The 26037-nt window shown below is 34.4% G+C and overlaps 1 protein-coding gene and 2 long non-coding RNA genes across 5 annotated transcripts; 1 reads left to right on the top strand and 2 right to left on the bottom strand.

Annotated features, from left to right (window-relative positions):
• Positions 1-9529: 9529 nt before the first annotated feature.
• On the bottom strand, positions 9530-11605 carry LOC135839435 (uncharacterized). The gene is made up of 4 exons (XR_010557592.1): positions 11352-11605; positions 11014-11135; positions 10734-10875; positions 9530-10578 (listed from the first exon to the last, which is right to left on the bottom strand). It is a non-coding gene; the product is annotated as an uncharacterized LOC135839435 (long non-coding RNA).
• Positions 11606-11696: 91 nt separating this feature from the next.
• LOC135839434 (uncharacterized) lies at positions 11697-21767 on the top strand. 3 transcript variants are annotated; one of them, XM_065355452.1, is made up of 4 exons: positions 11697-11829; positions 20992-21116; positions 21206-21347; positions 21492-21767. In XM_065355452.1, the coding sequence occupies exons 1-4, from the start codon at positions 11769-11771 to the stop codon at positions 21497-21499; spliced, it is 336 nt and encodes a 111-aa protein (XP_065211524.1). In that variant the 5' UTR covers positions 11697-11768; the 3' UTR covers positions 21500-21767. The 3 variants fall into 3 exon arrangements, 2 of the variants coding, with proteins under 2 accessions (XP_065211524.1, XP_065211523.1); XM_065355451.1 differs by lacking the exons at positions 20992-21116; positions 21206-21347; positions 21492-21767 and adding exons at positions 14508-14632; positions 14720-14861; positions 15013-15378; XR_010557591.1 differs by lacking the exon at positions 11697-11829 and adding an exon at positions 18022-18215.
• LOC135839436 (uncharacterized) lies at positions 15993-17988 on the bottom strand. The gene is made up of 4 exons (XR_010557593.1): positions 17732-17988; positions 17359-17480; positions 16536-16677; positions 15993-16356 (listed from the first exon to the last, which is right to left on the bottom strand). It is a non-coding gene; the product is annotated as an uncharacterized LOC135839436 (long non-coding RNA).
• Positions 21768-26037: the final 4270 nt, after the last annotated feature.

The following is a 26037-nucleotide window of genomic DNA, read 5'->3' as shown; positions in this document are numbered from 1 at the left end:
CAAAAAATATTAAAACTTTTTTGATAAAGTCAGAAAAAATCAGATGTATTTTTCAACAATTACGACTAAGAACGGTGCTTTTTTTTTTGAAAATTTCAACAAAAGTGAGGATTTTTTTATAATTTTACTTCATCTCATGATTTTGCTGCAAAGATGCGATGTGTTTGCGAGCTTAGCTCAGTCGATGAGCGTTTTGACAACCTTTTGAACACGTTTTCTAGGGTAAAATTTGACGCTCAACATTTTGTGTTGTGTACATTTTTAGCATATTTCGCATAATTTTGAAAAAAAAAAAACGCGAAAAACGCATATTTTTTAGGGTTTTTTGCAAATATCAGCTTTTTGCAGACAAAATTTCAATTTTATGGATTGGTAGGAAGAAAGTACCTACTTGTAAAAAGACACATTTTGGCGAAAACAGTTTTTGTGCCCAAACCTTCAATTCGGAGCTGTGGCGGTTCAAAGTTTTCTTTTGTCAATTTTACCCCCACCACTGCGATAAAATTTTTTGAAAAAAATCTTGTTGAAAGGTCCACTGTTCCCCTACACTTTCCGTGTGGTACCAAAATTTTCTCCCCGCTACTCATGGATACCGAATTTTTCTCGCAAAAAACGCGTTTTTTGGCAATACTGGCCAAGGGGGGTGGGTTGGGGGCGGAAATTCCGCTCGAAAATTTTTATTAGAGGTACCCAACAATAATCCATCATGATTTTCCAAATCTGGGAACAGGGCCATTTCACCTATCTTAACCGGGAATACCCTTTCAGCATTAAAAATTTTAAACGCATTTTTGGGGGGAAAATATGACTTAACCTACTTTGGAATAGAGCTCTTCAATTTAAGACGTATTTTTTATCTAGTTAACAACCATAATTTTTTTAATCAATCGTCAAAAAATGTACGTCTCAAATTTAAAAAGTAGCGAAAAAAAGATAAAAATTGGCCGGCCTTGACATTTTGCCACCTTGAGCTACTGCTCACTCGGTCCCCGACATAATCCAGGGATGGGTCCAGTGATATGTGACCTGTGTATGTTTTAAACTGATATCCATAATGCCGAGCACCTGGACTGTCACCTGAAACATTATAATTTTATAACTGAGTCCGACAAATTCGCATCAAAAGGGTGCCTAAATTACATCACTGACACAACATCTATGATCTAAACGTAAGTATTCTTTTTCATCGACAGTACAGTGCACTCAAGACTCAAGTAGGTATACGTAGATTTATATAGTCTTACCAAAAATGTGCAAAATGATCTTTACGAACCGGTAAAGGTCATTTTTTGACATACATTTATATACGCCCGTATCGTATCTCGAGATGTTCTCTATTCTGAGAATCTTTTCATTTGGTGACACCACCTGTACGTAATTTTGGGCCTGAAAAGAATTATTTTCTTCGTGAAATAGTAAGTATTTGTATATTAGCTACGTACAATATACAAGCACCGAAAGTGAGCGGTTTTGTGGCGAGCGAAAGTTTACGAAGAGCCACTATCCGTTGAGAATTTCAAATCGAATAACAAACTTACTTGGTCGGTGGAGTCTACATTCCACTCTACTTCATTTTTATCAATACAAATAAACGAACAGTTCAGATTAACTTTGAATATCATGACCGTATTGTTTACCCAACGTTCAATACTATTCACCCCTGTAAAAAAAAGTTTTAATAGTCCGTATAACACTACATTAGGCATTTTCAGATGATATAATCCTATATGGTAGGTATTCATGTACAAATGCATGGAACAGAAAATAATTTTGAGAAAGTGAAGCAAAGGTGAGAAAAAAATCAAAACTACACAGATTCAGAAATTGAAAAAAAAATCCATCAATCTTAAACCTATTGAAGAACAAAGTACCTATATAAGATGATATTTCAATACCATAAGTATTACTTACACGTACTCGGCATATTAGAAGTGATTGAACATGGAATCAATACTACGAATAAAAACCAAACATGTCGCGTCATTTTTTCGAAGATGAATTCCGAAATAATACAGCTATAAATATTTACTTCTGTTTAAGAGTACGAATGAAACAAGAAATAACTAAACAATATAGGCCTATAAGGCAGATTTTCGGTCTCAAAATAAAACGAAAACGAGAACTTAAGGAGACCGTTATAGTTGACTCCCACCAAAAATGCGTTTTGATTTATTTTTGTCGCCATCCTTAATTGCTTTTATTTATAAGAAGTGCGTACTTATACCTACTTATACTCTCATATAAATATAGGGTAGGTACCAACTACAGTAGTTTTTTTCATCTGCAGGTAGCAAGTCAAATACATACATCTTAGATTTACGCACAAATTTACAGTTGAAAAATGACGCGACATCCTTTGATTTTATTCGCAGTGTTATTATCATACTCAGTCTATTCCACTGGTAAGTGAATTAAGCTCATTTTAAAGTTCTCAGCTTGTTCCTACCTATTTTAAAGATTTTTTTTCGGAGCACGTTCCAAAATCCACGTAATAAAAATCTGGATTTCTAGCGAATTTTTGAGATTCAAAAAATCATAACGCTGTCATTATGGCTTTTCAACTTCTTCATGACATATTTTTTGTCAATCTAAATACATTTCAACTTTCTTAACTTAAAAACAATCACTTTTAAGCCATTCTGGACCCTCCAGCAAATTTTCAAATCTCTTCACTCTTCAGTAATTTTATATTGTTTGGAAAGGGTACAAAGGGACACATCCTAAGGAACATTTTAAAGCAAACTTGTCAAAAATAAAATTGGCCCCATACTAACAAAATGCCCGATATTTGATTAACAGGTCAACTTGAATCGCAGATTTGGTTTTCCAACATAAATATACGAGTACATATAGGACTTGATAGAAATTTTTTGATCTGGACAAAGCTAGATCGAAACAGCATACAAAAACTTATCCATAGTCTAAATTTCAAGTGTGAAAGCGTTTTTTTCGATAATTGGTGAATTTTGAAAATCAAATTTATCTACATATAAGTCAAAAATGAGAAAAAAAAATCAAAATTTTACCAAACTGACATGATAAGCTTAAATTCGGGATATATCCTTTTTACGACCTGCCAAATCGATTGGAAACGGTTTCAAGCCGTTTTGAGCAGTTCTGGAGCCTCCAGTAGATTTTTGAAACTTCAAATTTCCTTAAAATTTCATCAAATGAAGTTAGAAATCCAAAATTCACGCTGTACTCCAACTTGAACACGCGCTATTGAGTCGACTGCTGGCGGGTTCAAGTTATTTTGGAGCCTCCAACGACTTTTTGAAAATTCTCGATGCCTCCAGTAGATTTTTGAAACTTGAAATTTCCACAAGATCTCATCGAATGAGTTGGAAAGCCGAAATTCATTCCGTAAACTAATTTCAATACGCTATGAAGTTGACCGCAGATAGATTTCAAGTCGTTTTGGAGCCCCCAGCGACTTTTTGGAAATCACTGGAGCCTTCGCCAGATTTATCACCGCTCGAAATTTACACAAAAATTTACCAAACAGAGCTGGAAGCACACAATTCTCTCTGCATTTCAATTTCAACTCGCTATCAAGTCGACAGAAGGTGGGTTCAAGTCATTTTGGAGCCTCCCAGCGACTTTTTGAAAATTCCTAGAGCCTCCAACGGATTTTTGAAGCATGAATTTCGGTTTTCCAACTGCATCTGTTGACAATTCGTGGAAACTTCAAGTTTCAAAAATCTATTGGAGGCTCCAAGAATTCTCAAAAAAAAAAACGCTGGTGGCTCCAAGATAACTTTGAATCTACCTAAAGCCAACTTGATAGCATTTCGGCTTTCATTACTTCATTTGTTGGCAATATGTGGAAATTTCAACTATTTCAAGTTTCAAAACAATTTACAGGAGGCTCCAAGAATTTTCAAAAAGTCGCTGGGAGGCTCCAAAATGACTTGAAGTTAAACTCGTCATCATTCGACAGAATATTAGCACGTTCAAGTTGGAGTGCTGCGTGAATTTCGGATTTCCAACTTCATTTGATGAATCCTAAAATCTGCTGGAGGCTCCAGAACTGCTCAAAACGAGTTTAAACCGTTTCCAATCGATTTGTCAGGTTGTAAGTAGGGGTATATCCCAAATTTCAGCTTGCTGTGTCAGTTGAGTAAAATTTTGATTTTTCCCTTCATTTTTGGCTTGAATAATGTACCTTATTGTAATTTTAAAAAATGAGTCAACTGCTGGCCGGTTCAAGTTATTTTGGAGCCTTCGACGACTTTTTGAAAATTTTCGATGCCTTTTGTAGATTTTTGAAACTTGAAATTTCCACAAAATCTCATCGAATGAGTTGGAAAGTCGAAATTCATTAGATATGTAAACTAATTTCAATACGCTATGAAGTCGACTGCAAATAGATTTCAAGTCGTTTTAGAGCCTCCAGCGACTTTTTGGAAATCACTGTAGCCTTCGCCAGATTTTTTACTGCTCGAAATGTACATAAAATTTTACCAAACAGAGCAGGAAGTACAAAACTCTCTCTGCATTTCAATTTCAACTCGCCATCAAGTCGACAGCAGGTGGGTTCAAGTCATTTTGGAGCCTCCAGCGACTTTTTGACAATTCCTAGAGCCTCCAGCGCGTTTTTTGAAGTATGAATTTCGGCTTTCCAATAGCATTTGAAGACATTTTGTGAAAATTTCAAGTTTCAAAAATTTACAGGAGGCTCCAAAATTTTTCAAAAAGTCGCTGGAGGCTCCAAAACAACGTTAAATCTGCCTAAAGTCAACTTCAAAGCGTTTTAAAATTAGTTTACAGAATGAATTCCGGCTTTCTAACTGCATTTGTTGACATTTTGTGGAAATTTCAAGTTTCAAAAATCTACTGGAGGCTCCAAGAATTCTCAAAAAGTAACTGGAGGCTCCAAAATGACTTGAAATTACACTCGCCATCAGTCGACATAACACGTTCAAATTGGAGTGATGCGTGAATTTCGGATTTCCATCTTCATTTGATGAATTCTAAAATCTGCTGGAGGCTCCAGAACTACTCAAAACGATTTGAAACCGTTTCCAATCGATTTGTCAGGTTGTAAATAGGGGAATATCTCAAATTTCAGCTTGCTAGGTCAATTTGGTAAAATTTTGATTTTTTTTCTAATATTTTTGGCTTTACTTAAAATCGTGATTTTTCAAAAAATTAGTTGACAATGATCTTACTTTACATAAAACGTGATTTTCGCAGGTTTGGAATTTCCATACCCGCCGTGCAAAGCAGGACAGTAAAATGACACTTTTTTGGCGTGATAATTTTGACAGTGTGTTTGACACTATTTTGACAATTTCCAACCAATCAGGAAGAGGTTGAAAGTGTCGAAAACACGTCAATACCATGCCACCAAACCGGTTTTACGTTAGAGCGTTTGACAACGTACTGACTCTACTTCACAACGTGTCGTTGTTTTGGCGATCTATTGGCAAATACCTGACGATATTTTGACGATGTTTTGACTGCTTTTTGACAAATTTGAATAATTAAAATTAATTTTTAAAAATTGAGTAATTAATTGACGAATGAAATTCTACTTTCATTGCCCTTCTGGTATAGATAGGAATCAATTAGTATCACCGAAATTCAAATTCAACTTCGAAAAATCCTTACCTGACTGGGATTCGAACCTGGGACCCTACATTTCTATCTACCCTACAACCTATACCTAACCAATGTGCTACGCCGACTTGTCTTTGACATAGACATTAAAGGCAATATATTGTGTAAAATGATGGATACCTATAATTTTTTAATGTGGTTTTTAAAAACTTTGCACAGCAAGCAGATAAGTAAATTTTTCCTACCAATTTCATTAAATTTTTTTTACATGAATAATAAATTAAAATAAGTACCCAATCATTAATATTTGATTTTGAAAGAATTTCTAGAATTTCTGCATATAAGGTATTAAAATAATTTTTCTGCATCTACGTAAGTTAAGTAGGTACCTAATAACAATAAAAACAGGGTAAAAAAATGCTCAAAAACAGATATACCCAAATTAAATACCAGAGATGGCGCGATTCCGATTTTTTTAAGGAGTCGTGAGAATCGCATGAATCCGATTCCGGAATCGGATTCCATTTTCGATTCACCTGACAGATGAATCGAAAAATGTGAAATCTGACTCTTTTCAAGCAGGAATCGCAAATGTAATATGATTCGCGATTCCGGTAATTTGATTCTCGCGACTCCGATATTTCGATTCTCTCGACTCCGATATTACAATTCTCGCGACTCCTCATTAGTCATTACGATTCTCACGACTCCTCATCATTACGATTCTCTAGACTCTCACAATGAACGAAATCACCCAAATTCAATTGAAAAGCACAAATACAAAAAAGTGTAATTTTCATAAATATTCTTTTATCTAATTTTTGCCGGTTGGCGCTGAAAAGTGGTTGTGAAAGTGAATCTGAATGATGAATTTAGAATTTATCATTGTTTTACTAATAACATGGTGAGTTGAAAATTTTACATAAGGTGCACCGGGGGAAGTCAGAACGTTTTTTCACAATTTCAACTTTGATCAGCTGTTACTCTCGTACTAATGAACCAATATGGCTGAAATTTGGTATGTAGGTTCCCATAAGGGTTCTTAACCTATGGTGAAAATTTCAGCGCGATTGTCGCAGTAGCTTTCGCACAATCGAATAAAATGTAACTTGTTCTGACTTACCCCACTTTGGGGTAAGTCAGAAAATCTACAAATTAATTGGTATTATTAGGATTCGACCCTGATCGATGCGCAATATGTCGAATAACATGTTTTCGAGGTCGTAGAATCCAAATCTGGAGTTATTTTTTTTGTAGGAGTGGGGGGTGAGGCATGGGGAGGGGGCAATTCTAAATTTTTCGTACATTATTGTGTAATATGTCGATTGATATGTTTTCAAGGTCGTAGAATCTGAATCTGCAGTTATTTTTTTTGTAGGAGTAGGGAGTGAGGCGTGGGGAGAGGGAAAATTTTGAATTTTTCCTACATTATTGTGTAATATGTCGAATAATATGTTTTCGAAATCGTAGAATCCGAATTTGGAGTAATTTTTTTTGTAGGAGTGGGGGGTGAGGCGTGGGGAAAGTGAAAATTTCAAATTTCTCCTACATTATCGTGTTATATGTCGAATAATATATTTTCTAGGTCGTAGAACTCGAATCTGGAGATATTTTTTTTTTGTAGGGGTGGGAGGTGAGTCAAGGGGAGAGAGAGTAAATTACAAATTTTGCCTATATTAATGTGTAATATGTCGATTGATATGTTTTTGAGGTCGTACAATTCGAATCTGGGGTTATTTTTTCGCAGGGGTATGAGGCGAGGCAAGAGGAGAGGAGAAATTTCAAATTTTGCCTATAATATTGTGTAACATGTTGGTTGATATGTGTTCAAGGTCGCAGAATTCGAATCTTGAGCTAGTTTTTAGGGTCGAGTGCTATTCAAGTATCACCGTTTGGGGAGAGGGCCCCACCCATGCGAACCTACGACTCACCTTCCACCTTCACCATAAAAAATGACTCTGGATTCGAATTCTACGACCTCGAAAATATATTATTCGACATATAACACGATAAGGATAATGTAGGAGAAATTTGAAATTTTCCCTTTCCCCACGCCTCACCCTCCACTCCTACAAAAAAAATTACTCCAAATTCGGATTCTACGATTTCGAAAACATATTATTCGACATATTACACAATAATGTACGAAAAATTTAGAATTGCCCCCTCCCCACGCCTCACCCCCCACTCCTACAAAAAAATAACACCGGCGAGCCTTTATATTTATTTACTAATGTTTGTTAGAATGTTCATTTCATCTTCAATGCTTCATTTTTATGAAATTTAAGGAGTTGTGATGGGAATCTGGCTGGAGTCGTGAGAGGAATCTGGTTGGAGTTGTGAGAGGATCCTAAGATGAGTCGTGAGTGGAATCTGAATCGGAGTCGCGAAAGGAATCGGAATCGAAAATTACGATTCGGATTCGGATTCCTATATCTGGCGAATCTGATAAGCGGAATCGGGACTCAAAATTTTGTGGAATCACACCATTTGGAATCCGATTCTCAAGCTCCTGGAATCGCGCCAACTCTGTTAAATACGCATAAAATTTTAAATTGGTTTGTAGGCCTAAAATAATAAAATACTTGGAAATGAAAAACCTATTCCTAGATTCCGCGAAATTGCCCTTGATTAGATCTGAAATTAAATAATTTAGGCCCATTGAATTATTCTATCAATTTTACATAATAAAAAATCAATGTTATTTCTTGCATAGGTAGGTAATATTCAATTTTATAAGAAATTGAATGCACATAGGTAGGTCGTAGGTATTTCAATTATATTTTTTTAAAAATAGGTATCAAAAATTTCTTCTTATTATTTTTTTTCAAAGTACCTACCCACTTGCAATTTATAAAATAATTTTTAAAAATATGCATAGATAGGGTATAACATTTTTTATATGTATAAAACCTATTTTGGAAAAAATTTGATTGGTTTTGTAACTCAAAAATTATCACAAAACAAAAAATTGCTCAACAAATGACAATTTTTAAGACATGTCACTAAACTATCACATAAGCGTCAAAATCACGTCAAAGACTTGTTGTTGTTTCACTACATTAATTGTCAATTCAGTGTCCTTGAAAAATTGTCAATACTATGTCATATTTTTGCCAATTTTGTGTCATGGATTGCATGACACGAATTTGACGCAAATTTGACCGTTTACTGACAGCCTCAAATCTTCGTCAAACCTGAAACCGGAAAGTAGGCGGAGCCACCTCTTTTCTGATTGGTTGAAATTCCTTGACACAGAATTGACGATGTTTTGGCGTTTCGGTGACTGTAAAATGACACGAAATGTTCGGCGGGTACAAAAACAACTCACTATTGACACTTGAATGGTTACGTCACGAGAAAAACTTTACCATACCATGCTCTGATACAGACGAAGTTGAATGGATAGTTGACAGCAGTAAACATGTAAATATCCTAATCAACTTTCTCCAGGTGATATGTTATTAACAAAAAAAAAATATTAATACGTGATTGTTCTCTACTTTCATCACCAGGCAAAAAATTTTATACAAGTTCTGTCGCCGAATAAAAAGAACCTCGTAATTGAAGATGCCACAGACGACGACACAGGAGTTTATAAGTGTGTGTCTAAAAAGGATCCCAAAGTGTTCATGAAAGTTGTACTTCGCGTTTGGTGTAAGACTATAATAAGTAACCATTTTTTGCACGCATAAAATTAATTGAGGACATTGAGTCTTCTGTTTTCATTTCGATCCGAACCATGTACCACTACCTGAAAAACTTTTATTTATCAGTATATAGATGATGTTTCTTTTCAGGGGGATGATCATCAAGCATTCAATTAATGTTCATATTGTCTTAATCCAGTTGGAAATGGTATATGAAGTAGAATCGCAAATTATAATCAACAATGTGCAATGTGAATATTAAAAAAATAAAAGTATTCGATTACCTACACACTACGGTGTAAATTAAATTTGATGTATTTTGACGATATCAATTTATTGATTGAGATGCAATCGGATATAATCGTAAGTGGGTCTAGTGCTGTTTTTTTTACATTAAAATCTGCTTCATTATGAAGTATAAGTAGGTACCTAACTTATTTCATTTTTCTATAGTCTTTTTCTCTATCAATGTAAAAAAAACTAGTTTAAAAAATGAAAAAAAAAATTGTACGCTTGTGTTTCTTGAACGGTTTTTAAATATTACAAATTGAATTACGATGTAAATGGGATCGAGTATTTTCAGAATGCTGAATTCTAAAATCGTTCATTGGAGTTGATTTCTGCAGGACAATTCAACAAAGAACCTCTTGACCAGATTTGAAACATATTATGCCCCTAAATGAAAAATATTTTCGCAGTATATTTTTGGTTTTATAAAAAATGAAGATTGAAAAAAAAGTAAAACAAGAACAAAGTTCTAAATCTAGTTTAAATTTTTAAAAAATAACAAGAACCTATATTGAAAAATAAAAAACAAAAAAAAAAACAAGAACAAAATTCTTAACATGATTTAAGTTTTATTAAAGTAACAATTTGGTTTTGTTTAAAATTTTATAAGATGGGTATCAACATTCAAAATTTGATTTTATTAAAAATTAAAAAAGAAAAAAGTCCAAGAACATCTAATATTGAATTTGAAAAAAAATCTATATTATTCAAAATTAATTTAATTTTTTTATATTTTAAACATTCGTTTTCTGGATTTAGCTTCGTAGAATTTCTTGATTGAATCGTCAAATTCATTTTAAAAAAATATTATGGTATTTTCGATATGCAAGATATAGCAATTTAAGACGTATTTTTTATCCACTTGACAACCATAATTTTTTTAATCAATCGTCATAAAATGTACGTCTCAAATTTAAAAAGTAGCGAAAAAAAGATAAAAATTGGCCGGCCTTGAAATTTTGCCACTTTGGGCTATCTCTCACAAGGTTCCCGACATAATCCAGGGATGGGTCCAGCGATATGTGGCCAGTGAAGGTTTTAGGCTGATATCCATAATGCCGAGTACCTGGTTTGTCACCTAAAACATTATAATTTTAACTGAGTTCGACAAATTCGCAACAAAAGGGTGCCTAAATTATATCACTGACACAACATCAATGATCTAAACGTAAGTATTTTTTTTTCATCGACAGTACAGTGCACTCAAGTAGGTAGGTATAGGTATAGTCTTACCAAAAATGTGAAAAATGATCTTTACGAACCGGTAAGGGTCATTTTTTGACATACATTTGTACACGCCCGTATCGTATCTCGAGATATTTTCTATTCTGAGAATCTTTTCATTTGGTGACACCACTTGTACGTAATTTTGGGCCTGAAAAGAATCATTTTCTTCGTGAAATAGTAAGTATAATACGTATAATACAAGCACCGAAAGTGAGCGGTTTTGTGGCGAGCGAAAGTTTACGAAGAGCCACTACCCGTTGAATTTCAAATCGAATAACAAACTTACTTGGTCGGTGGAGTCTACACTCCACTCAACTTCATTTTTATCAACACAAATAAACGAACAGTCCAGTTTAACTTTGAATGTCATGGCCGTATTGTTTACCCAACGTTTAATACTAACCATACCTGTAAAAACCGAGTTTTAATACTCCTTTTAGATAATATAATCCTGCATTTATATGCAAATGCATGAAACAGAAAATAATTTTGAGAAAGTGAAGCAAAGGTGGAAAAAAATCAAAACTATAAAGATTCAGAAATTGAAAAAAAAAATCCAGCAATCTTAAACCTATTGAAGAACTAAGTACCTATATAAGATGATATTTTAATACTATTACTTACGCTCACTCGGCGTAATACTAGAAGTGATTGAACATGGGATCAATACTACGAATAAAAACCAAACATGTCGCGTCATTTTTTCGATGATGAATTCCGAAATAACACAGCTATAAATATTTACTTCTGTTTAAGAGTACGAATGAAATAAGAAATAACTAAACAATATAATGTAGGCCTATAAGGCAGATTTTCGGTCTCAAAATAAAACGAAAACGAGAACTTAAGGAGACCGTTATATAGTGAACTCCCACCAAAAATGCGTTTTGATTTATTTTTGTCGCCATCCTTAATTGCTGTTATGATAAGAAGTACCAACGTATACTCTCACATAAATATAGGGTACTACAGTAGTTTATTTGATCCGCAGAATACGATCATACATCTTAGATTTACGCACAATAATTACATGTTAGAAAAATGACGCGACATCCTTTGATTTTATTCGCAGTGTTATTATCATACTCAGTCTATTCCACTGGTAAGTGAATTAAGCTCATTTTAAAGTTCTCAGCTTGTTCCTACCTATTCTAAAGATTTTTTTTTTCGGAGCACGTTCCAAAATCCACGTAATAAAAATCTGGATTTCTGGCGAATTTTAGAGATTCAAAAAATCATAACGCTGTCGTCATTATGGCATTTCAACTTCTTCATGACATATTTTTTGTCAATCTAAATTTAAATACATACATTTCAACTCTCTCAACTTAAAAAACAATCACTTTCAAGCTATTCTGGAGCCTCCAGCAAATTTTCAAATCTCTTCACTCTTCAGGAATTTTATATTGTTTGAAAAGGGTACAAAGGGACACATCCTAAGGAACATTATAAAGCAAACTTGTCGAAAAAAATTGGCCCTACTAACAAAATGCCCGATATTTGACTAACAGGTCAACTTAAATCGCAGATTTGGCTTTCCAACATAAATATACGAGTACATACAGGATGAATCCGGAGTCGTCTGGTTAAACTCAACTGTAGATAGTACTCGAGGAGACGAACAAAAAACGTTATTATGATAAGTTGCCTATCGTGCTCCGCAAAATCGGAAATTTACCCATTTTGAAAAATTTATCAAAAATAAGAAAATGTTTGAATCATTCAAATGATGCCACTAACCCATAGTGTACTCGAGTGGACGAACAAAAAATGTTATTATGACCAATTGCCTATCTTCAAAATTGAAGGGGCAAACCAGATTCAAAATTTCCAAATTCCGAGTGCCCCAAATTTGAGTTTTGAAATTGTGCTTGCCCCTTCAATTTTGAAGATAGGCAATTGGTCATAATAACATTTTTTGTTCATCCACTCGAGTACTATGGGTTAGGGGCATCATTTGAATGATTTAAACATTTTCTTATTTTAGAAGAATTTTTCAAAACAGGTAAATTTTAGTTCAAAAATGAGGTAATTTCTTCAATTTGCAGACAGTAAGAAAATGTTTGTGCCATTTAAATAATGCTCCTAGCCCATAGTACTTGAGTGGATGAACAAACAAATGTTATCATGGCCAATTGCCTATCTTCAAAATTGAGGGGGCAAGCACAATTTCAAAACTTAAATTTCGGAAACTCGAAATTTGGATATTTTGAATCAGGGTTGCCCCTTCAATTTTGAAGATAGGCAATTGGTCATAATAACATTTTTTGTTCGTCCACTCGAGTACTATGGGTTAGTGGCATCATTTGAATGATTCAAACATTTTCTTGTTTTTGATAAATTTTTCAAAATGGGTAAATTTCCGATTTTGCTGAGCACGCAGCCCCTTCATTTTACAAGATAGGCAACTTATCATAAAAACGTTTTATGTTCGTCTCCTCGAGTACTATCTACAGTGGAGTTTAACCAGACGACTCCGGATTCATCCTGTATAGGACTAGATAGAAATTTTGATTTTTGGCGAATTTTGAAAATCAAATTTACCTAAACCAAAAATGAGAAAAAAAATCAAAATTTTACGAAACTGACATGATAAGCTTAAATTCGGGATATATCCTATTTACGACCTGCCAAATCGATTGGAAGCGGTTTCAAGCAGTTTTGAGCAGTTCTGGAGCCTCCAGCAGATTGTTGAAACTTCAAATTTCTTTAGAATTTCATCAAATGATCTTAGAAATCCGAAATTCACGTTGCACTCCACCTTGAACACGCTATTGAGTCGACTGCTGGCGGGTTCAAGTTATTTTGGAGCCTCCGACGACCTTTTGAAAATTCTCGATGCCTTTTGTAGATTTTTGAAACTTGAAATTTCTACAAAATCTCATCGAATGAGTTGGAAAGCCGAAATTCATTCTGTAAACTAATTTCAATACGCTATGAAGTCAACCGCAGATAGATTTCAAGTCGTTTTAGAGTCTCCAGCGACTTTTTGGAAATCACTGGAGCCTTCGCCAGATTTTTTACTGCTCGAAATGTACATAAAAATTTTACCAAACAGAGCTGGAAGTACAAAACTCTCTCTGCATTTCAATTTCAACTCGCTATCAAGTCGACAGCAGGTGGGTTCAAGTCATTTTGGAGCCTCCAGCGACTTTTTGACAATTCCTAGAGCCTCCAGCGCGGTTTTTGAAGTATGAATTTCGGTTTTCCAACTGTTTTTCAGGACATTTTGTGGAAATTTCAAGTTTCAATATCTACAGGAGGCTCCAAAATTTTTCAAAAAGTCGCTGGAGGCTCCAAAACAACGTTAAATCTGCCTAAAGTCAACATCAAAGCGTTTTTAAATTAGTTTACAGAATGAATTCCGGCTTTCTAACTGCATTTGTTGACATTTTGTGGAAATTTCAAGTTTCAAAAATCTACTGGAGGCTCCAAGAATTTTCAAAATGTCTCTGGAGGCTTCAAAATGACTTGAAGTTAACCTCGCCATCAGTCGACATAATATCAGCATGTTCAAGTTGGAGTGCTGCGTGAATTTCGGATTTCCATGTTCATTTGATGAATTCTAAAATCTGCTGGAGGCTCCAGAACTGCTCAAAACGATTTGAAACCGTTTCCAATCGATTTGTCAGGTTGTAAATAGGGGAAGATCTCAAATTTCAGTTTGCTAGGTCAATTTGATAAAATTTTAATTTTTTTCTAATTTTTGACTTTAATATTGAGATTTTTCAAAAAATTAGTTGACAATGATCTCACTTACATAAAACGTAATTTTCGCAGGTTTGGAATTTCCATACAAAAACAACTCGCTATTGACACTTGATTGGTTCTATCATGAGAAAAACTTTACCATACCATGCTCTGATACAGACGAAGTTGAATGGATAGTTGACACCACTTCAGATGTAAATGCCCTGATCAACCTTATCCTGGTGAAATGTTATTGACAAAAAAATCAATAATTCACGCTTGTTCTCTACTTTCATCTCCAGGCAAACAATTTTATACAAGTGCTGTCGCCGAATAAGAAGAACCTCGTAATTGTAGATGCCAAAGACGACGACACAGGGGTTTATAAGTGTGTGTCTAAAAAGGATCCCAAAGTGTTCATGAAAGTTGTACTTCGCGTTTGGGGTAAGACTAATAAGTAACTATTTTTTGCACGCATAAAAATTAATTGAGGACATTGAGTATTCTGTTTTCATTTCGATCCAAACGATGTAGGCCTATCTATCTGAAAAACTTTTATTTATCAGTAATCAGTATAGATGATGTTTCTTTTCAGAGGGATGATCATCAAGCATTCAATTAATGTTCATATTGATTTAATCCAGTTGGAAATGGTCTATGAAATAGAATCGCAAATAATAATCAACAATGTGAATATTAAAAAAATTGATGTATTCGATTACCTACACACTACGGTGTATAAATTAAGTTAATGTATTTTGACGATATCAATTTATTGATTGAGATGACATCGGATATAATCGTACGTGGGTCTAGTGCTGTTTTTCTTTTTATTAAAATCTGCTTCATTATGAAGTAGGTACCTAATTTATTTCATTTTTCTATAGTCTTCTTCTTCTATCAATGTAAAAAAAATTAGTTTAAAAAATGAAAAAAAAAATGTACGCTTGTGTTTCTTGAACGGTTTTTAAATTTACATTACAATAGCAACAATACCTTAAAGCACACAATTAATGAATCACGATGTAAATGGGACCGTGTAATTTCAGAATGCTGAATTCTAAAATCCTTCATTGGAGTTGATTTCTGCCGGACAATTCAACAAAGAACCTCTTGGCCAGATTTGAAACATATATTATGCCTCAAAATGGAAAATATTTTCGCAGCATATTTTCGGTTTTATAAAAAATAAAGATTGAAAAAAAACTAAAAAGTAAAACAAGAACAAAGTTCTAAATCTAGTTTAAATTTTAAAAAAATTTGAAATTACCTATTTTGGTTTCATTAATTTTTTTAAAGTAACATTCAACACTTGGTTTTATTCAAAATAGTAAAGAACCTACATTATATGCAAAAAAAAAAAAAAAAAAAAAAAAAACAAGAACAGAATTCTAAACATGATTTAAATTTCTTAAAAAGTAACAATTTGGTTTTGTTGAAATCTTGAAAATTTTTGAATATAGGCTAGGTATCAACAATCATTCGAAATTCGATTTTATTAAGAACTAAAAAAAAAAAGTATAAGAACATCTAATATTAAATTTGAAAAAAAAATCTATTATTCAAAATTAATTTTATTTTTTTATATTTTAAACATCCGTTTTCTGGATTTAGCTTAAAAGAATTTCTTGATTGAATCGTCGAATTCATTTTTTTAAATACATATTATGGTATTTTCGATACGCAGTATAGCAATTTAAGACGTATTTTTTTATCCAGTTAAGTAACAACCATAATTTTTTTAATTAATCGTCATAAAATTTACGTCTCAAATTTAAAAAGTAGCGAAAAAGATTCAAGAATTTGCCGGCCTTGAAATTTTGCCACCTTGAGCTACCGCCCACTCGGTCCTCGACATAATCCAGGGCTGGATCCAGCGATATGTGGCCTGTGAAGGTTTTAAACTGATATCCAAGAAGTTCAGTACCTGGTCGGTCACCTAAAACATCATAATTTCAACTGAGTATGACTCAAGTACGACCAACTCGCATCAAAAGGGTGCCTAAATTACATCACTGACACAACATCTACGTATGTACATACATATGATCTAAACGTAAGTAGGTATTCTTTTTCATCGATAGTACAGTGTACTTAAGTAGGTATAGGTAGTCTTACCAAAAATGTGAAAAACGATCTTTACGAACCGGTAAGGGTCATGTTTGGACATACATTTATACACGCCGGTATCGTATCTCGAGATGTTTTCTATTCTGAGTATCTTTTCATTTGGTGACACCACCCATACGTAATTTTGGGCCTGAAAAGAATCATTTTCTTCGTGAAATAGTACAATACTTTACATAGGTACAATACAAGCACCGAATGTGAGCGTTTTAGCCATAGCAGAAAAAAAGTAGGTGAACCCAAACATTATTGCGATCAAAGGTTTTTTTTGGTGAATACAGTCTAGGGTGGTATGCTGAACAACATACTAAAAGTCCCCGCTCCTACCCCACGAGCTAACCCCCCCCACAGTGGATCAAAGCCCCCCAAAATCAGTTTTTCGTGAAGAACTCCTGAAATATTGAATTTTGAGTAAAATGAGCTCAGTGATCATTTCATTTCCTCTCCAATATCTATCAAATGAGCTATCGACCAACTCCCTAGCCTCAAGGGGGGTGGTCGATAGCTCATTTGATAGATATTGGTGAGGAGATGAAATGATCACTGAGCTCATTTTACTCAAAATTCAATATTTCAGGAGTTCTTGACAAAGCTGATTTTGGGCGAGACTTTGATCCACTGTGGGGGGGGGGGGGGGTTAGCTCGTGAGGTAGGGGCGGGTACTTCTAGTATGTTGTTCAGCATACCACCTTAGACAATATTCACCAAAAAAACTTTTGATCCCAATTATGTTTGGGTCAAATTGCATTTTGACTGGGCTATTTTTAATGGCGAGCGAAAGTTGACGAAATTTCAAATCGAATAACTAACTCACTTGGTCGGTGGAGTCTACATTCCACTCAACTTCATTTTTATCAATACAAGTGTACGAACAGTCCTGTTTAACGGTGAATCTCATGATCGAATTATTTGCCCAACGTCCAATACTAACCACCCCTGTAAAAACCAAATTTTAATACTCCTTATCTACTTACATTACGCATTTTTAGATAATAAGGTATACTTTAATCCTACATTTATGTACAAATGCACGAAACAGAAAATAATTTTGAGAAAGTGAAGCAAAGGTGAGAAAAAAATCAAAACAATAAAGATTCAGAAATTGAAAAAAAAAATCCACCAATTTTAAATCTATTGAAGAACTAAGTACCTAGTATGTAAGATGATATTTCAATACTATTACTTACGCTTACTCGGCATGCTAGAAGTGATTGAACATGGAATCAATACTACGAATAAAAACCAAACATGTCGCGTCATTTTTTCGAAAATGAATTCCGAAATTACACAGATATAAATATTTAGGTAGGTACTTCTGTTTAAGAGTACGAATGAAACAAGAAATAACTAAAGCAATATAGGCCTATAAGGCAGATTTTCGGTCTCAAAATAAAACGAAAAGTTGAGGAGACGGTTATAGTTAACTCCCACCAAAAATGCGTTTTGATTTTATTTTTGTCGCCATCCTTAATCGCTTTTAGAATGAGATGTATCTACGTATATTCCCACAAAGCTACTACAGTGGTTTATTTCATTCGCAAGTAGCAAGTCAAATACGAGTACATAGGTACATTATAGATTTACGCATAATGATATTACATGTTAGAAAAATGACGCGACATCCTTTGATTTTATTCGCAGTGTTATTTTCATACTCAGTTTATTCCACTGGTAAGTAAATTAAGCTCATTTTAAAGTTCTCTGTTCGTTCCTATTTTAAAGAAGTGTTAAATACATGTGTGTATGTAATATAAAATTTGTGTAGCTCGGGTCAATTTTTGGATTTTTAGCGAATTTTCATGATTCAAAAAAATTCATAACGCGGCCATTATGGTTTTTCAACTTCTTCGTAAAATAATTTTTTTATCGAACTAAATGATATTGAGAATAGTTAGGTACCCACTAGATACAGTTTAACTATCCAAACTCTAAAACAAGCTCTTTTGAGCTATTCTGGATTCTCCAGAAAATTTTCAATTCTCTTCACTCTTCAAGAATTTCAAATTGTTTTGAAAGGGGAAAAAATGAACTGATCCGTCGAAATCGCAGATTTTGTTTTGTAATTATAGGGCTCGCCAGAAATTTGTTGAACTGGACAAAGCTAGACCGAAAAAGCATGCAAAAATTCATCACTAGTCATAATTTCAAATGCCAAAGCGCATTTTTCGATTTTTAATGAATTTTTAAAAATCAAAAATTTATTCCAAATATTGAAAAAAAATCAAAATTTCACCAAATTGACCTAGCAGGCAGAAATTTGGAATAAACCCTAATTACGATCTGTCAAATCGATTGGAAATCGTTTCAACCAGTTTTGAGCAGTTTTGGAACCTCCAGCAGATTTTTTAAAACTTTCAGATGAAGTTGGAAATCAAAAATTTACGCTGCACGCCAATTTAAACACGCTATCAAGTCGATTGATTGTGAGTTTAAGTCACTTTGGAGCCTCCAGCGGCTTTTTGAGCAGTTCTGGAGCCCACAACGGATTTTTGAAATCCGAAATTCATTCTGTGAGGTGATTTCAACAATATTGGAAAAGAAAAACGCTCTCCTTATTTTTAAAGCTTTTATTTGCAAAGATCTTTTCAAAAAGTACAACTTTTCATCATTGCCAAGTTGTACTTTTTGAAAAGATCTTTGCTAATAAAAGCTAAAAAATAAGGAGAGAGTTTTTCTTTTCCAATATCATTGGACTCCTTACAAGGGAACCTCTTGAGGATGAGACGTCCACCTGCGATTTGAACGGGACCGCGATTTTTGGAAAGAGCATGTTCTAAAACCCCCAAATCCAAATTTTCAGCTGCCCAAGTTCATTTTTCGATTTTTGGCGAATTTTTGAAAATCAAAAATTGACTATTTTGGTGATTTATGCTTTTTTTAAAAAAAGTACGTACTTAATCAGTAAAAATGTTCAAAATAAATACTAAAACTGATATTAACCCCGCAAATTCAAATTTCGCCATTTCCAGCCATTCTGGAGCCTCCAGCACGATTTTTAAATTTCTCCAGAATTTTTAATTTGCTCCAGAAGGCATGAATAATTATGAAATTGGGCAGCTAAAAATCGAGTTGTGTGTTATACCTGATCTGTTCAACGAGTTTATCTACATTTGAGTCGATTTTTGGAGGGACACCTCAAGAGTGGTTGTTTGATCATCTATTTTCAAAACAGGTCAAGAACCACTCTTGAGGTGTCCCTCCCAAAAACGACTCAAATGTGGATAAGCTTGTTAAACAGAGCGAGTATAACACACAACTCGATTTTTAGCTGCCCAACTTCATATTTACCACTTCTGGAGCAAATTAAAAATTCTGGAGAAATTTAAAAATCGCGCTGGAGGCTCCAGAATAGCTGGAAAAGGCGAAATTCACCCTCGTAGGGTTAATCAATGACAAAATACAGCGATTCGCGCAAATTTCAAAAATTTTCTCACAAAAGAGGAATTTTTGTTTTTTTTGGATTTTTTATTTGAAAAAAACTGGTCAAAAAATCACTCTTGAGGTGTCCCTCCCAAAACCGACTCAAATGTAGATAAACTTGTTAAACAGGTCGAGTTTAACACACAACTCGATTTTTAGCTGCCCAACTTCATATTCACGCTTTCTGGAGCAAATTCAAAATTCTGGAGAAACTGTAAAATAGTGCTGGAGGCTCCAGAATGGCTGGACATGGCGAAATTTGAATTTGCGGGGTTAATATCAGTTTTAGGATTTATTTTGAACATTTTTCCTGATCAAGTACGTACTTTTTAAAAAAAAAGCATAAATCACCAAAATAGTAAATTTTGGATTTTCAAAAATTCGCCAAAAATCGAAAAATGAACTTGGACAGCTGATAATTTGGATTTGGGGGTTTTAAAACATGCTCTTTCCAAAAATCGCGGTCCCGTTCAAATCGGAGGCAGACACCTCAAGCGGTTCCCTTGTTAGTTTTGGTTCATCCTTTACCTACTGATTTCAATACGCAATAAAGTCGAGTAGATTTCAAGTCGTTTTGGAGGCTCCAGTTATTTTTTGAGATTTCTCAATGCTCGAAATTTCCATAAAATTTCACTAAACCGAACTTGAAATTCAAAATTTACAATGCACTTCAATTTCGACACGCTATCAAGTCGGCTACAGGTGGGTTCGAGTCACTTTGGAGCCTCCGGCGACTTTTTGGAAATTCCTGGAGCCTCCAGCTGATTTTTCAATGCTTGAAATTTCCACCCAGCGGGATGAGTGTCTAAAACAAGGGAGTGGAAAGAGTATCTAGGTCTTTCAAAAAAGGTCAGTCAAATAAATTAGGTAATCAAAGTTACCCTCAATGTTCCACTGTGCCCCAAGAAGGGAGTCAAAATTTTGAAAAATCGTGAAAAGTCGAATGATACCAGTGGTATGTTTTCGAGACCGGGCCGCTAAGTACGAATATGAACTATTGTATTTACACAAAACTTAATTTTCACAGGTATGGAATTTCCATATAAAAATAACTCGCTATTGACACTTGATTGGTTCTATCATGAGAAAAACTTTACCATACCATGCTCTGATACAGACGAAGTCGAATGGATAGTTGACTCCACTTCAGATGTAAATACCTTGATCAAAACCTTATCCAGGTGAAATGTTATTAACAAAAAAAGCATTAATACACGCTTGTTGTCTACTTTCATCTCCAGGCAAAAAATTTTATACAAGTGCTGTCGCCGAATAAGAAGAACCTCGTAATTGTAGATGCAAAAGACGACGACACAGGGGTTTATAAGTGTGTGTCTAAAAAGAATCCTCAAGTGTTCATGAAAGTCGTACTTCGCGTTTGGGGTAAGACTAATACCTAACTATTTTTTTGAATGCGTAAAACTGATTGACCACATTGAGCATTATGTTTTCATTTCGATACGAACGATGTATCTATGTATCTACTTGAAAAATCTTTATTGATAAGAAAATGATGTTTCTTTTCAGTGGGATGATCATCCAGCATTCAATCAATGTTCATATTGCTTTAATCCAGTCATGGAAATGGCCAATGAAATAGAATCGCAAATAATATACCTAATCAATAACATGAATATTTAAAGTAACTAGGTACACCTACATATTTGATTACCTACAGACTACAGTGTAAATTAAGTTGATGCATTTTCACGATATCAATTTGATAGCCAAGCATGAGTTTCCTTCATGTTGATTAAGATGCCATTGCCACCGGATATAAAATATAATCGTACATATGCCCAACACTGTTTTTCTTTTTATCAAAAGTTTGCCTCATTATTAAGTAACTTATTTCATATTTCTATAGTTTGCTTCTATCAATGTAAGTAGGTAGGTACTCGTACGTAATAAATGAGTTTTTAAAAAACCCGAATTTTCGTCAAATAATATAAATTTTTACGAACGAATTGATTCACTTCATATGTAAGTATAGATAGGAATTGATCAGTGATTAAACAAATTATTTGATTTCTACGTGAATCATTCGCGAACTGAATAATTAATTTTTAGTTCATTATTCGTGAACGAATTGATTCGTATAAGTGACTCGTTTGCGAACGAATTGAATTGAATAATTTTAAACGAATTATTCGCGAACGAATTGAATAATTTTTTGTGAATCATTCGCGAACGAATCGATTTGTATAAGTGACGGACTCGTTCGCGAACGAATCGATTCATAAATTGATGAAATGAATATTCAATTTGTTCGCGAATGATTCGCTAAAAATGAATCTATTCGTATGCGAATGATTCTTACTTCAAATTTCTAATGGCTGGTACACACGATCCAATATATTTGACAAACCAGGTTTGTCAAATTGACATCGTTGATAAAATTTATCAACATATAATCAACATATATTTGGTTGCATTAGTTGCATGGAAAGTCAAATATATTAGATCATGTAAACGCTCTGATAATCTAAGTTTTTTTTTCCAAATTTTCAACGTTTTGTTGATCGATGACACCAATTCTGAAAATAGAAATTATTTATATTTTCAGAATTGTTGTCATCGATCAACAAAACTTTGAAAATTTGGAAAAAAACTTAGATTATCAGAGCGTTTACATGATCTAACATATTTGACTTTCCATGCAACCAAATATATGTTGATAAATTTTATCAATTTGACAAACCTGGTTTGTCAAATATATTGGATCGTGTATACCAGCCTTAAGAAACGTCGAACCGATTTTGATCCAACTAGACATTTGAGGAGCTCATTGCAAGAATAGCCCTTGTCACTCAATTCATCAGGACTTTACAGTGGTTTTTTGACTTGCTTGTTTTTTATTTTCATTTTGGACAATGGCTAAGTATTTTTGCGATGAGCTCCTCATTTCATAACCAGACCACTAGGTTGACATTTTACCACTACCATCATCATGTTCCAAATCGCGGGCAAAATGAGGTAGGTAGGTAGGTACAGGGGGATTCATTTTTGTCTCCATGGGTCATTCTATGTCAATTCGACCAACGTTTTTGAGTCATGTCTTTCAATTTCGCTCAAATTTTTTTTTACAATATCTATACCCACCCAGTAAGTAAGAAACTCGCAATCAGTTTGGTCTCAGCCCCCTCAGGGGGGTGGGTGGGTGGGGGGGCTTCCATCTTTTTCACATTGTCTCGAGGTACTCAACTTCAGCAGCGTATTCCTCCAAAACTATGATACTTTGATCAAAACTGATTTCACAGTTCGAATGGGTATTGAATTTTAAACTTGTTAAGCATTTTGGAATTTTCAAAATTTGAAAGTTCAAATTTCAAAATAGCGCTGTAAGTGGGAGCTACCATTTAAAATTCTGAAAAAATTTCCATAGATGTACCTTTTGATGATTTTTCGAAATATTCAAGTTTCAAGATGGGATCTCTTGATAGAGAGGGAGCACCCCCAACCCCAATTTTGGGCAAAACTTTCAAAAAAAAATCTGGGGCATATGATATATCGAATTGTGTATGTTCTTGGTGACGCTGAACACGAATATGACGTTAGATTTTTGATTGGACCCCATCCACATCCCCAAGCACCTCCCCAAAGGGGGTAAAAGTTCAAAATATGTTTTTTTTCGTGCGACACATCGAATAGTATGTTTTTGGTGATGCTGAACACGAATATGACGTTAGATTTTTGATTGGACTCATCCATGGCCCTCAGCACACCCCCAAGGGGGGTAACCTGGAAAAAAATGGTTTCAATCGTGTGACACATGAAATAGTATGTTTTCGATAGCCTTAGTTTTTCAAATTGACCTCACCCATGGCTCCCAGAACCTCCCCCAATTGGTAAAAGTCAAAAAAAATTCTTAGAGGCCGTGAATGGGGTCTAACAAAAAATCTGACGTCATATTCGTGTTCAGCGTCACCAAAAACATACTATTTGATATGTCGCTCGAAAAAAACTCTATTTTGAACTTTTACCACATTTGGGGAGGTGCTGGGGCCGTGGATGGGGTCTAATCAAAAATCTAACATTATATTCGTGTTCAGCGTTACCAAAAACATACACAATTCGATATATCATATGCCCCAGATTTTTTTTTGAAAGTTTTTCCCAAAATTGTGGGTGGGGTTGCTCCCCTTCTATCAAGAGATCCCATCTTGAATCTTGAATACTTTCAAAAATCATCAAAAGGTACATCTATGGAAATTTTTTCAGAATTTTAAATGGCAGCTCCCACTTACAGCGCTATTTTGAAATTTCAAAATGCGTAACAAGTTCAAAATTTAATACCCTTTCGAACTATGAAATCAGTTTTGATCAAAGTATCATAGTTTTGGCGGAATGCGCTGCTGAAGTTGAGTACATACCTCGAGACAATGTGAAAATAATGGAAGCCCCTCCACCCACCCCCTGAGGGGGCTGCGACCAAACTGATTGCGGGTTCCTTACTTACTGGGTAGGTACTGGGTAGATATTTAAAAAAAATGAGCGAAATCGAAAAACATGACTTTCAAAATCGCATTTTTTTGGTCGAATTGACATGGAATGACCCTCCACAAACTTCAGTGGTACCTAAGTAATTAAGTATGTACATGTAGCAGTCGCCACGAGGAACAAAAAAGTCACTAACGTACGCATAGGACCGAACGATTCATGGGAGCGAGTTGGGATCGTTAGAAGTGTACCACTTCCTTAATTCCCTCACGAATTATTTTTTTCTTAATAAAATAACATTTTGAGGGAATATGTTGAGGGAGAGGTACTGCAGCGTGTACATACAATTTCAGCAAAATTTGGAATGCAAGTACGTTGGGACTTTGATGCATGCCAAAAATTAATCGGATCCGGTCCATACAATGTTTTACGGAGTTGAAAGAGTTGGATTTTGTTTTCTCCATTGGATAGTTCAACTCTTTTTGCTGAGTATAGTGTTATATGGACCGGATGCGGCTGATTTTTGGCATGCATGTTACTAAAGTCCTAACATATATGCTAAAAAAAAAATATGGGCCAGACCCGCCTCATACAGCGCTTTACACAGCAAAAAGAGTTGAACTTTCCAAGGTAAAAGTGAATAAAATTGCTGTTGAATGTGTTCTTTTCGACAGATTTCGCCTAAATGTAGAGTATTAATACAGTATATACTTCCTCCTCTACATATTCACCAAAAAATTTATTTTTTCAAAGAAAAAATAAATAATTTAAAGTTAAGGAAGTGGTACACTTTTGAACGATCCTAGCTCGCTCCCATGAATCATTCGGCCCTACATGTACGTTCCTTTTTGATCAAACCAAGATTAATCAAACTGTACATAGGTGGAAATCCATGTGGGGTGACTCGGCACACGAATTCATTCTACTGTTCAGAAAAATAGAATTTGCCAATAAAATGTTAGTTTTTCGAGAATAACTCAAAATATGTACAGTACAGGAAGAAAGAAGTCGTTTGTAAGTCGTTGGGAATTTTATTCTCTACAACTTTGGTTCTATATACATTAGTTTCTGCTTCAGATTTTACTAACAGATTACTCAGGATGTGCGACTTATTGGTAATCAGTCCAGCTACGTGCTCCTTCCTGAATATCTGCAGCATCGATCTTTTCATCAAATGTTACATGGTTCTTATTTTTGTTCTAGTTCTTTTGATAAAATTCAACCGCCAATATTGCCTTTTTACGTTACCGTTCTGACTTTTCTTTGTTTTATACTTGACTAGGTATTCAAAAATGGCGATCTTAAAGATGAATACCAGCACATTGGTACGTAGAGAAATCGAACAAAAAAGGGTCTCCCATCCTTCAAAACGACTAATCTTCACAGACAATTGAAAATTCTACAATAAGATCATTTCCGCAAAATCTTCTCGCCTTTTTTAACCATAAAAAAGATTGAAACACAAACAATAGGTATCAACAAAAGAATTTCTTATCATAAATGAATACGTGTGTTTGACTATAGGTATAGGTACCATAAACAATAACTAGTACATATGTACCTACCGACATATATAGCCCAAATACGAAAAAAAAAGGAACCTCTACCTTGGTAAGCATATCTATCACTCACA

The sequence above is a fragment of the Planococcus citri genome, chromosome 3 (assembly GCF_950023065.1).
Source record: "Planococcus citri chromosome 3, ihPlaCitr1.1, whole genome shotgun sequence".
Classification (NCBI taxonomy): Eukaryota; Metazoa; Arthropoda; class Insecta; order Hemiptera; family Pseudococcidae; genus Planococcus; species Planococcus citri.
The sequence above is the reverse complement of the archived record's forward strand: the minus strand, read 5'-3'. Positions and strand labels throughout refer to the sequence as shown.

Bases quoted from the DNA above. Each gene is read 5' to 3' on its own strand.
- LOC135839434 (XM_065355452.1), top strand. From the start codon at position 11,769: ATGACGCGACATCCTTTGATTTTATTCGCAGTGTTATTATCATACTCA. The intron at 11,830-20,991 runs GTAAGTGAATTA...TAATTTTCACAG, and splicing joins ATACTCAGTCTATTCCACTG to GTATGGAATTTCCATATAAA. The intron at 21,117-21,205 runs GTAAATACCTTG...TTTCATCTCCAG, and splicing joins TAGTTGACTCCACTTCAGAT to GCAAAAAATTTTATACAAGT.